Raw genomic sequence first — 12,074 nt, forward strand, 5'->3', positions numbered from 1 at the left:
GGCACATAGCATTATCATCACTTTATTCACACAAACCTGGATTTCTTGTTGGCCAATGTTTTGATATTACATCAGGATTGTCTAGGGCAGTGGTTCCCAACCCTGTCCTGGAGGACCACCAGGCCAATCGGGTTTTCAGGCTAGCCCTAATGAATATGCATGGAGCAGATTTGCATGCCTCTCACTTCCATTATATGCAAATCTCTCTCATGCATATTCATTAGGGCTAGCCTGAAAACCCGATTGGCCTAGTGGTCCTCCAGGACAGGGTTGGGAACCGCTGGTCTAGGGAACTCTGCCCATTGCAACCAATTGGTCTCTTGTATCTTAAATTTCCCCATGAAAACAAGGAAGAATCCTGAGCTTGAGTCACAATTCAAAATTCTACTACCGTGTTTCCCCGAAAATAAGACCTATCCCGAAAATAAGCCCTAGCATGATTTTTAAAGATGCTCCTAATATAAGCCCTACCCCCAAATTAAGCCCTAGTTAAGATCGACCCCCCAAACCACCCCGACACTCCCCCGACTTATTCCCTGACATTAGTGCTGTCTTATTTGCCAATCATCTCTCCCTTCCTCTCCTCCATTGCAATTCTTCCTCTTTCCTTTCTCCCCCCCCCCAAACACATGTGCAGCATCTTTCCTTGCCTTTCACCCATCCCATTGTGCAGCAGCTCTCGAGGCTTCCAAAAAAAGTAGCAATGCTGTGAACGGGCTGGTTTGCAGCCTAACCCGCCGGGGCTGGACCATTCCTCTGCAGCATCTTTCTATCCCTCCCTCCCCTCTGTGCAGTGGAACCCCACCGACCCTCCCACCGTGAGCCTGACATACCTCCACTCCAAAAGAATGCAAAACAGCAGTGGCGGCAGTGCTCTGAATGGGCTGCTTCGTTGCCTTCCCCGCCGATGATATCAGTGACGCAGCAGAGGAAGCCAAGTGGCAGAGAGAAGGCTCCGGCTGGGAAGGCAGTGAAGCAGCCCGTTCAGAGTGCTGCCACCGCTGCTGTTTTGGAGGATTTTGGATTGCAGGTATGTCAGACTCACGGTGGGAGGGTCAGTGGGGTTCTGCTGCAGAGAGGGATGGGAGGGAGGGATAGAAAGATGCTGCAGAGGGAAAACCCAGCCCCGGCAGGGAGGACTGCGAAGTAGCCCATTCAGAGTGCTGACGCTGGTTTTGGAGGCCTCTGAAGCTGCTGCACAAGGGGATGGGTGAGAGGTGAGGAAAGATGCTGTACATAGGGTGGGGGGGGTTGGGGGGGGGATAGAAAGGAAAGAGGAAGAATTGGGGTGGAGGAGTGGAAAAGAGAGATAGATGATTGTTGTGCATGATAAAAAAGACATTCCCTGAAAATAAGCCCTAATGCGTTTTTTGGAACATAAATTAATATAAGATCTTGTATTATTCTTGGGGAAACATGGTATCTGTTATAGAAGGCTAGGCTTTCCTCAGTGCAGTAGCAGATTCCACTAACATGGTACAAAACATGACTTTAAGCTTGCTGCTTCTTTCTGTGTCCTGTATTTATTTTACAATAATTACCAGGCTACTGAAATATTATTTAACATGCACTCAACACACAATCCTTAAATATTTCAAAAGTAGATTTTTTTTACCAAAAGCAAAATTGAAAAATTATGAATTATTACAGCGTAAAATTCTCAAAGATTTCCATCCTTTTCTGCAATGCCATATTCCCTTTAATCAATGCCAAGTTACTGTATATACTCGAATATAAACCGATCCCAACATAAAACCAAGGTATCCGTTCCCCCCCAAAAGGGGAGGGAAGTTGACTCGAATATTAATCGAAAATAGAAATTTGTGTTGTCATGGTAATAGTCACAAACTTGCTCCATTCGTAAGGCTGAGGGTATTAACTCAACGGAAGAAAAAGCCTCAGGTTTGTTCTGGCAGGGCATAAATGCTCAAGCCTCCTCCATCCACATCATCGGCATAAAAAACTTTTGTGGAGGCTTTTTCTTCCATTGAGTTAATACTCTCAGCCTTACGAGTGGAGCAAGTTTGTGACTATGACTGATTTATCCACTTTCACTTTTTGTTGTCATGGTAAGCCAGTCTATAAAGACTGCTTCCTCCCTATCAGCTGTCTTGTAAGTCACTAAACATAATAATTAAAAAAAATCTGTGATGCATATATCCCAAAGCTAACATATTCACAACAAGACCTTTACATAGGAAAACGCAACAACAAGCAGCCAAAAACTCAAATACATGTAAACAAAAATTAAGCCATGCGCTGTATGCAGTGCAACACCAAAGAAAGAGACAGAAACAGCACTCTACACTTTGGAAAATAAAAAGAAAGTAGTGTGAATTTACTGTAAAACGGCATTTTCTGTTCATAAAATTTTCTACCTTTGTTGTCTAGCCATTTTAGTCATATTTATCCCAGATTCCAGTTTCTGCTTTCTTCTGTCTTTTCTTAATTTTCTTTCCAGGGTCTTCGGTCTATCTGCTACTTCTCCCCTTCCTGTCCTCTCCTACATCCATCTCAAACTTTAACGTTTTCCTTTCAGTTTTCCTCCATTTATTTTTCTGCATCTCTATCTGCTTCTACTTACAGCTTTCTATCTCCCTTATCCTGTTCTGTAGTTTTCTTTTTGCTAACTCTCCCTCTCCCTCCTTCCAGCATCTTTTCTTCTTTCTCTTTTCCCCTCTGTTTTCATTCTTCTAACCAGTATCTCCTCTCTTGCCCCCTCCATACAGCATATCATCTTCCCTCTTTCCTCCAACACCTCAGCTCTCTCTCTCTCTCCACCACCATCTTTCCCCATCACTTTTTACCATTTGTCTCTTCCAACACTCATCTGCTATCAGCCCTGCCTTCAGCTCAGGTCCCATTAAACGGGGCCTTCCCTCATGCCTACGTCGCTATAGGCTCTTCCTGTCTTGATCCCACTCATCAACAACAGGAAGTAACTTCAGCCGGGTGGGAGGGGGTGGGATCAAGACTGGCAAAGCCTATAGCAACATAGGCAAGAGGGAAAGCTCCGCAACTTCTGTCTTCATTATTGCCTGCTAGTTTAGCGGGACTAGGACTTGAGGAAGGGACGTGTCGCCGACTCCTCACTTCCTCCTCCTAGCAGCTGGCAAACAGCATGGATGACCACTGCGGCCGCCACCAGGAGGAATCAGCTGTCTGTCTCACATGTCGTACCTACCTCCGACCCGTGACTTCAGCCCCCGCAACCAGCTCCCCAGGTAGGTTACTTTTAGGTTCACCCATTTAGGTTAGCTTAAACCAGACCTAAATGCCAGCACCTAAGTTGTGCATCAATTGGACATATTCTATAACAATGCACATAACTTTTAGAAATGTCCACGATCCGCCCCTGGCCATGCCCCCTTTTCAAGTGCGTGCACTAGAACTGGTGCATACTTTTTATAGAATCACACTTTCCAAGCTGTGCTTGTAACTTTTAATTATTACCAATTAGCATCAATTATGAGCTGTTACTTGCCAATTATTAGCACCAATTAGGCCAATTAATCAATTAAGCTGTGTGCACCAATTTGCACCATACACAGAATTTGGGGGGTCAATGCACAAAAGTCACTTACCTTTAATTCACAGTCTTCATTAACAGCTAGATTTCCAGGTTTTAGGTCCTGTAAAGAGATTAAAATTAAGGAGAACATTTCCATAGAAGAATCAAAAAGTACAGTCATAGTGGCTGGCTTAGGTGAGAATGACTTGAGGGATTCAGAAATTTGGTGAATGTGTGCAGCAGATAGGCTCCTACTGGGGAGGTAACACTCTTTCTTACACTGGGATTTAGCCTTGAGTAACTCGGCAACGTAACACCAGTGTAAGCCTATAATTCACAGGTGGAGGTCATGGGTGATCTCCTGTAAGGAGGAGCAATGTAGTGGTTAGAACCACTGCTTCAGCACCCTGAGGTTGTGAGTTCATTTCCCGTGTTGCTCCCTATGACCCTGGGCAAGTCACTTAATCCTCCGTTGCCCCAGGTACCACAGGTAGATCTGAGCCTGCAAGGACAGATAGGGAAAATACTCAGAGCACCTGAATGTAAAATAACCACCTTGATGGTATCGCAAAGGGCATTATATAAGTACCTTAATAAACATAATGCAAGCATCATAAACTCTAAGAGGGTAAGAGCAAGGCCATGTTTACTCATCACTTCCTGTTTTGTATCCTTTCCTATGTAATTTGTCTCTCATAACTGTCTTCCTTTCAATACACTTTGAAGTCCTATGTAACTTTGTAAGTCTATGGAAATGAGCACCAGTGTGTAACATGCAAATACAACACAGTAATATACTTCAATAATTTAGATTATGAAACTATTGATCTCAACTTACCCTATGAATCACACCTGCAGAATGGATATACTATAAAACAAATAAAATACTGTTAATGATCATGAAAAGTTTCATTTTTAAAATTTTTTTATTGGAATTTTGACATATGAAATGTAACATTAATTAAATAAAAATACCAAAAAGAAATTTTACAGTACAAATGATACATACATATTAACCACAGATGCATAAAGAACTAACAAGCATCCAAGTAATCTACTTTAATATAAATTTGAAGCCATATGAAAGCAATTCCTATGGAGACCAAAAAATTAAGGTATAATAGTACAAATTAATCTAATCTAACAACCTAGTTGAAATGTATCTAAAATTCAGGTCTAAGAAGAGGCATTTGTTATTGGTGCCCAAATTTTATTAGTTTTATAGTTCTTATTAGTGAGGCAATTAGCTTTATATTCATAACTATGAATCATCAGGACCATAGCCCACCAAAAAGAGATATTTAATAGTTGGGCAGATTTCTAGTGTGATAGAATCATTTGTAAAGTAATAGCTATTAGAGCATCAAATAGCTTAGAATGCCATTTATCTAGAGCAGTGGTTCCCAAACCCTGTCCTGGGGAACCCCCAGCCAGTCGGGTTTTCAAGATATCCCTAATGAATATGCATGAGAGAGATTTGCATATTATGGAAGCGACAGGTATGCAAATCTCTCTCATGCATATTCATTAGGGATATCTTGAAAACCCGACTGGCTGGGGGTCCCCCAGGACAGGGTTTGGGAACCACTGATCTAGAGTATCAGATAAAGCAAGAGATCGAAAGAGAATAACATTTAAAGATAGTTAATAGGAAATATGGTACATATGGTATTCCAGACAGATCTCCAAAATGGTTGAAGAATTGGGCAATCATAGATCATATTTTTAAGGTCACCTAAGCTACTATTGCAATGCTTACATAAATAGAATCCGTTAGATGAGCCCTATGCAGTCTGCTAGGAGTCCAATACGTTTTATTGAAAAAAAAAAAAAAATAAAAAGATTGCATTAAACTAGTAGATAGCGTAGGATGCTGTGTATATTTGAAAAAAATCTATCCATTGGTCATCGGAACCCTACCAGGAAGATTCAGAGGTCCAAATCTGTTTAGTACACGTAGTAGAATTTAAAGACGATGATATAAAAAATTTATAATAGAGTGAGGTCATATGGCCATGAGTAATTCCTAATTGACAAAATTCCATAAATTTGGATATTAATGGGGTATTAGGATTTAAAGGCTATTTTAATTTCTTTAAGCAGTGCTGCATTTGAAACCATCTATAGAATTCCGTAGAAGGAAGATCAAATTTTGTTTGCAGTTGTTGGAAAGTAGCCAGAGATTTGTTGTCCATAATTTGATTGATATACCAAATATCCTTACTAATCCATATAGACCAATAAATTGACTTACCACCAATCTTAAAGCTAGGATTATGCCAAAGAGGTGCAGAGAGAGAAGATTTACTATTAGAGCGTACAGTAGAAACCTTTTCAAATGCTTGAATGGCATAATTAGTAAATATAATAGTATCAAGTGATATCAAATATTTGATGTTATCTTGGAAGGGGATACATTTCAGCGGGACTGGAAAAGCTAAAAAAGATTCAATGGAATACCACAAAGGTGAAACTGAGATCTGAGGAATGTCAACTGACCATAAAGTACTAATCTCAGAAACATAGCAAGATGATATTTATAAAAGTCTGGAAACCCCAATCCCCCTTCCTTTTTTGGTAATTTTAATGTAGAAAGAGAAATACGAGGAGGTTTGTTACGTCAAATAAACTTAGAAAGGAGAGTTTCTAGATCTTTATAAAAAGGAGCGATTGTCAAGCTTAGGGAGCATACCCAAAACATAATTGATAATAGGAGTAATAGTTATTGTTATTGCTTCTATTCTTCTCCACCAAGATAAATGATACGGGGACCATCTAGAAGTCAAAGTAGAAACCTTGGATTGCAGTGATTTCAAATTTAGGAACATGAGGTTATCTCTATCTTTATGAAATAAAATACCCAGATATTTTAATTGATCAGGAGACCATTTCAAGTCAATAGGGCCTAAATCATGCAACAGTTATATATTAGTTCAGGTTACTGCTCATGGCAACTTCTTGACCTGTCTATAACCCTACTCCCCACTGCCTACAAACTTAGCCAGCAGATTAACCGTTCCCCTTAATTGTATCCATGACATCCTGTTTGTCTGTCTTAGCTGTTTAGATTGTAAGCTCTTTCGAGCAGGGACTGTCTTCTTTGTGTGGTTTTTAGTGCCAGCCGTAGTGGTACCAGTTCCTACGCTCATAGAATTCCTAAGAGCGTCAGAGCTGTTACTCCACAGCTGGCATTAAAAACCATGCTACGGTTTTGTAAAAGGAGGGGTGGGGGGGTAATGTTGTATGGTTTTATTGTGAACATATCTTGTTCTCTGCTTAGGATGTTCAGATAATGTGGAATACAAATAACTAACTAAATAAATGTAGAGATTTATTGTCACAAAAGAACTCAAATTTATAAGGTCCTACCAACTCAAGCACACAGATAACTATGACATAAAGTAGAACACAACCGAACACTGAAATTTATGAACTCATTTGTTTATTTATACCTCCTTTCTGTGGTATAAAGCCTCAGCAGTGACTCTCGTCACATGAGGTAACATCCCATGGCTTACCAGCCTCGTCATCAGCTCTTTAGAGATTAATTTTTTAATAGATGTTTAAATAATATATTATGATCCACTAGACCCATCACTGACATGCAGCATGTTTCACTGAACTTTGCTTCAGGGTCAGGTCTGCTACAATATAAATAAAAAAGTTCTTATCACTCAAATCCATTACTTAATACCGCAGAAAAACATCTGGTGGATCATAACATATTTCATTACTAAGATAAGTATGATACTTTTAATACTAAGAATTGATGAAGACTTATTTATGATGGTGTGCTACGGGGTGTTACCTCATGTGAAAAGAGTCACTGCTAAGGCCTTATACCACAGAAAGAAGGTTTACGCAAATAAATGAGTCCATACATTTCAGTGCTGGGTTGTGTTCTACAAAAGAACTCAAAGCATTTGGGGAGGGTGGGGGGAGGAAGTGTTGCATTAAAAGGTTAATTCTGCTTTATTTATTACTAGCTGATGCCCCGGCGTTGCACGGGTATTTAATTATAGCAATAACACTGTAAATGGATTCAAATAAAGATACTTTATAGTGGTGAATGAAAATATTTTTTTACAGCTTTATAAAAAGTACAATAATCAAATTATAATGTGAAATATTTGACAAAATGAATACAATACAACTAACACAAAACTTGATTATAAACAACATTTTTAGTTTCACCTCCAGGAGCAAGAACATATACATTCTTGGGTGAACCCACCCTTCCCACGTGTGCAGGTGGGCCGCGAGACCCCCAGAACATATCACCCCAGGTAGTGAGGGATCTGCATACCAAGTTTCGTTCAAATCGGTCCCACAGCTTCTTACATTTTTTCCATTGACTTGAATGGGTGAAATCTGATTTTCTGTTTGTAGCTCCGCCCACGTGTGCAGGTGGGCCGCGAGACCCCCAGAACATATCACCCCAGGTAGTGAGGGATCTGCATACCAAGTTTCGTTCAAATCCGTCCCACAGCTTTTTACATTTTTTCCATTGACTTGAATGGGTGAAATCTGATTTTCTGTTTGTAGCTCCGCCCACGTGTGCAGGTGGGCCGCGAGACCCCCAGAACATATCACCCCAGGTAGTGAGGGATCTGCATACCAAGTTTCGTTCAAATCGGTCCCACAGCTTTTTCCATTTTTTCCATTGACTTGAATGGGTGAAATCAGATTTTCTGTTTGTAGCTCCGCCCACGTGTGCAGGTGGGTCGCGAGACCCCCAGAACATATCACCCCCTGTAGTGAGGGATCTGCATACCAATTTTCGTTCAAATCGGTCCCACAGCTTTTTACATTTTTTACATTGACTTGAATGGGTGAAATCTGATTTTCTGTTTGTAGCTCCACCCACATGTGCAGGTGGGCCACGAGACCCCCAGAACATATCACCCCAGGTAGTGAGGGATCTGCATACCAAGTTTCGTTCAAATCGGTCCCACATCTTTTTACATTTTTTCCATTGACTTGAATGGGTGAAATCTGATTTTCTGTTTGTAGCTCCGCCCACGTGTGCAGGTGGGCCGCGAGACCCCCAGAACATATCACCCCAGGTAGTGAGGGATCTGCATACCAATTTTCGTTCAAATCGGTCCCACAGCGTTTTACATTTTTTCCATTGACATGAATGGGTGAAATCCGATTTTCTGTTTGTAGCTCTGCCCACGTGTGCAGGTGGGCCGCGAGATCCCCAGAACATATCACCCCAGGTAGTGAGGGATCTGCATACCAATTTACGTTCAAAGCGGTCCCACAGCTTTTTACATTTTTTCCATTGATTTGAATGGGTGAAATCTGATTTTCTGTTTGTAGCTCCGCCCACGTGTGCAGGTGGGCCGCGAGACCCCCAGAACATATCACCCCAGGTAGTGAGGGATCTGCATACCAAGTTTCGTTCAAATCGGTCCCACAGCTTTTTACATTTTTTCCATTGACTTGAATGGGTGAAATCTGATTTTCTGTTTGTAGCTCCGCCCACGTGTGCAGGTGGGCCGCGAGACCCCCAGAACATATCATCCCAGGTAGTGAGGGATCTGCATACCAAGTTGCGTTCAAATCGGTCAAGCCGTTTTTGCGTGATCGCGGCACATACACACATACCTCCGATTTTATATATATAGATTTATTTTAACATTTCTATTCCGCATAAAACCTATGTAAATACTTTATTTTTATTCTTTGAGATAGATACTCATCACCCTCTAATTCCCTTGCTTTACTTTTATTCTTTGAGATGGGGATGGGGGATTACGTCAAGGAATTGTCTGGATGGGAACATCTGGAAGGAGTAGAAATGCAGTGGGCAAAACTGAAAGGAGTTATAGACCTTTTTGTGAGGCAAGTAAGTAAACGTAAGAGGAAAAGACGGCCGCTTTGGTTCTCAAACGTAGTAGCTGAGAAGGTAAGGAATAAGAGGTTAGCTTTCATAAGCTACAAAAGATCGCAGAAAGAAGAAGACAGGCAAAAATATCTGGAAAAGTTATGAGAGGCTGGTTGAGTAGTCAGGAAAGCAAAAATGCAAATGGAAGAAAAAATAGCTGACATGAAAAAATGGGGAGATGAGACTTTTTTTTAGATATATCAGTGATAGCAAGAAGTATAAAAGTGGCATTGTGAGACTCAAAGGTGAAGGGGAAAAATATGTAGAAGCTGATAAAGAAAAGGTTGAATTGCTTAACAAATATTTATGTTCTGTGTTCATGGCTGAAGCGCTGGGAGCGGGACCACAGAAGACAAACATAGATAGGGATGAAGGAGTGGTAGACCCTGATCGATTTTTAGAGGGTTGTGTTCATGAGGAGCTAGCTAAATTAAAAGTAGACAAAGTGATGGGGCCGGATGGTGACTGACCTTTTCAATGCTTCTCTAGAGTTGGGAGTGGTATCGGAGGACTGGAGAAGGGTGGATGTGGTCCCTCTCCACAAAAGTGGAAGTAAGGAAGCAGTAGGGAATTACAAGCCAGTAAGTCTAACTTTTGTGGTAAGCAAATTAATGGAAACAGTTTTAAAACAAACATTGGTGAAGTTTCTGGAATCCAGTGGATTACAGAAACAGAGGCAACATGGATTCACTATAGGTAGGGCTTTTCAGACAAATCTGATCACTTTCCTTGACTGGGTGACCAGAAAATTGGATAGAGGGAGTTTGCTAGATGTAGTGTATTTAGGTTTTAGCAAAGCCTTTGACAGTGTTCCACACAGGTGTCTAATAAATAAACTGAGTGCCCTCAGGATGGGTCCCAAAGTGACGGGCTGGGTCAGGAACTGGTTGATTAGAAGGTGACAGAGGGTAGTGGTCAATGGAGCTCACACTGAGGAATGGGATACTACCAGTAGTGCGTCTCAAGGTTCTGTTCTTTGGTCTGTTCTTTTTAACATTTTTAGACGCGATATTGCTGCAGGGCTGTTGGGGAAGATTTTCCTCTTTGCAGATGATACCAAATCTACAATAGACACTCCGAATGGTGTGAATAACATGAAGAAAAACCTAGTGAAGTTTGAAGAATGGTCTGAAATTTGGCAGCTAAAATTTAATGCTAAGATATGCATGGTCATGCATTTGGGCTGCAAAAACCTGAGGAAACTGTACAGTTTAGAAGATGAAGAACTTATTATGTGCTGTGGGACCGGGATCCTGGCGAGGCCTAGTAACTTCCCAGAATCCCAGTCTTGGCGCGAGCGTAACAGTGGTGGACCACAGCGGCCTGGTGCCTCCCATAAACTGCACACCACACTGGCCGGGTTTTGTCCAAATATATTACTTTTATTTATTCACAAGGGACGTTTCAAACAAAAAAGGTCAAAATTTGGCATTCAAAGTAAAAACCCAAAAACATTCCAATTTTCTCTTGTTCTGCTTTCTTTCTCTCATGTGCCAGTTCTTTTCACTGCACCCTCAGTGCTGGCCAATTCAAGTTCACAATATTAAGAACATAAAATACAGTTCATGTTAGGTGTTATTTCCTCAAGCAGTGCTAGAACCGTACCTGCCTTGGTAATAGTTAGGCTACCTGGTTCTAGGCACTAATTAGGCTTCCGGTAGATTTGAGTGGCAGTTCCCTTTTACTAGGAGCAGAGGGACTTGTGCTCCCACAGGTGTGGCCACTGTTCCACTCATCTAACACAAAAGTAAATTCAGCAGCTTCCAGCCCAGGTTGAAAACAGGATACAAAATCCTTCACAAAACATAAAACTCAAAAAAGGAAGAAACAAAAACAAAACCCTTTCACCAAGGAAAAAGGACATCCAGGCTTTCCTAAACCTATTCCCATTCCATAGGGTGTTCTTCCCCAGACATAGCCTTACTCTCTAACCAGTCCATGTCACAAACCTCAGATTGTGTTTCAAGGTTTTGCATTTCCCTATCCTGGTGAGAACTTCTGAAGGCTGGCCAAAAGTTAGCTGCTGTAGCTGGTTTCCTTCTCAGCTTCCCCTGAGCTTCCAGTCCCAGCTGTCCCCCCCTCTCTCACTGACGAGGGAGCTTCAGAAAAAGGGAGACTCGGCACATAACCACGCCCCCTCACAGCAGCTTTAGCTAATTCCTTAAAGAGCCCTGTCCTTTCCGTTCCAGCCTGAGCTCTGTGAGCTATTAAAGGGACAGGCTCCCTCTTAACCTTGTGCTCAGGATTTTCCCTAAACTCAGGATATTTCTTCTCCTTAGTCCCTGGCACATTATTAATGCTTCCCTGCTCTTTTCCCTGGGCTTTTCCCCGGGCTTTATTAGGACTAGCCAGATCCCTGTCACAGTGCACAACAGAAGAGCGGGACTTGGGTGTGATTGTATGTGATGATTTTAAGATGGCCAAACAGGTTGAAAAGATGACAGCGAAAACTAGAAGGATCCTAGGGTGCATAAGGAGAGGTATGGCCAATAGGAAAAAGGAGGTATTGATGCCCCTGTATAAGACTCTGGTGAGACCTCATGGAGGCCGCACCTTCAAAAACATATAAAAAGAATGGAGTCAGTCAAGAGGAAGGCTACTAAAATAGTGCTTGGTCTTCATTATAAGGTGTATAGAAACAGACTTAAATATCTCAATATGTATGCTTTG

The 12,074-nt window shown here is 41.5% G+C and overlaps 1 protein-coding gene across 3 annotated transcripts in view; it reads right to left on the bottom strand.

Annotated features, from left to right (window-relative positions):
* Positions 1 to 12,074, bottom strand: part of MAPK12 (mitogen-activated protein kinase 12) — a 96,986-nt gene that overhangs the window by 35,997 nt on the left and 48,915 nt on the right. For all 3 annotated transcript variants that reach the window (XM_033958439.1, XM_033958440.1, XM_033958438.1), the window contains exons 5-6: positions 4,350 to 4,379; positions 3,585 to 3,632 (exon numbers count right to left, since the gene is read on the bottom strand). In XM_033958439.1, the coding sequence (XP_033814330.1) occupies positions 3,585 to 3,632; positions 4,350 to 4,379 (78 nt within the window). The remainder of the gene's footprint in view (positions 1 to 3,584; positions 3,633 to 4,349; positions 4,380 to 12,074) is intronic.

The sequence above is a fragment of the Geotrypetes seraphini genome, chromosome 9, assembly GCF_902459505.1.
Source record: "Geotrypetes seraphini chromosome 9, aGeoSer1.1, whole genome shotgun sequence".
Taxonomy (NCBI): domain Eukaryota; kingdom Metazoa; phylum Chordata; class Amphibia; order Gymnophiona; family Dermophiidae; genus Geotrypetes; species Geotrypetes seraphini.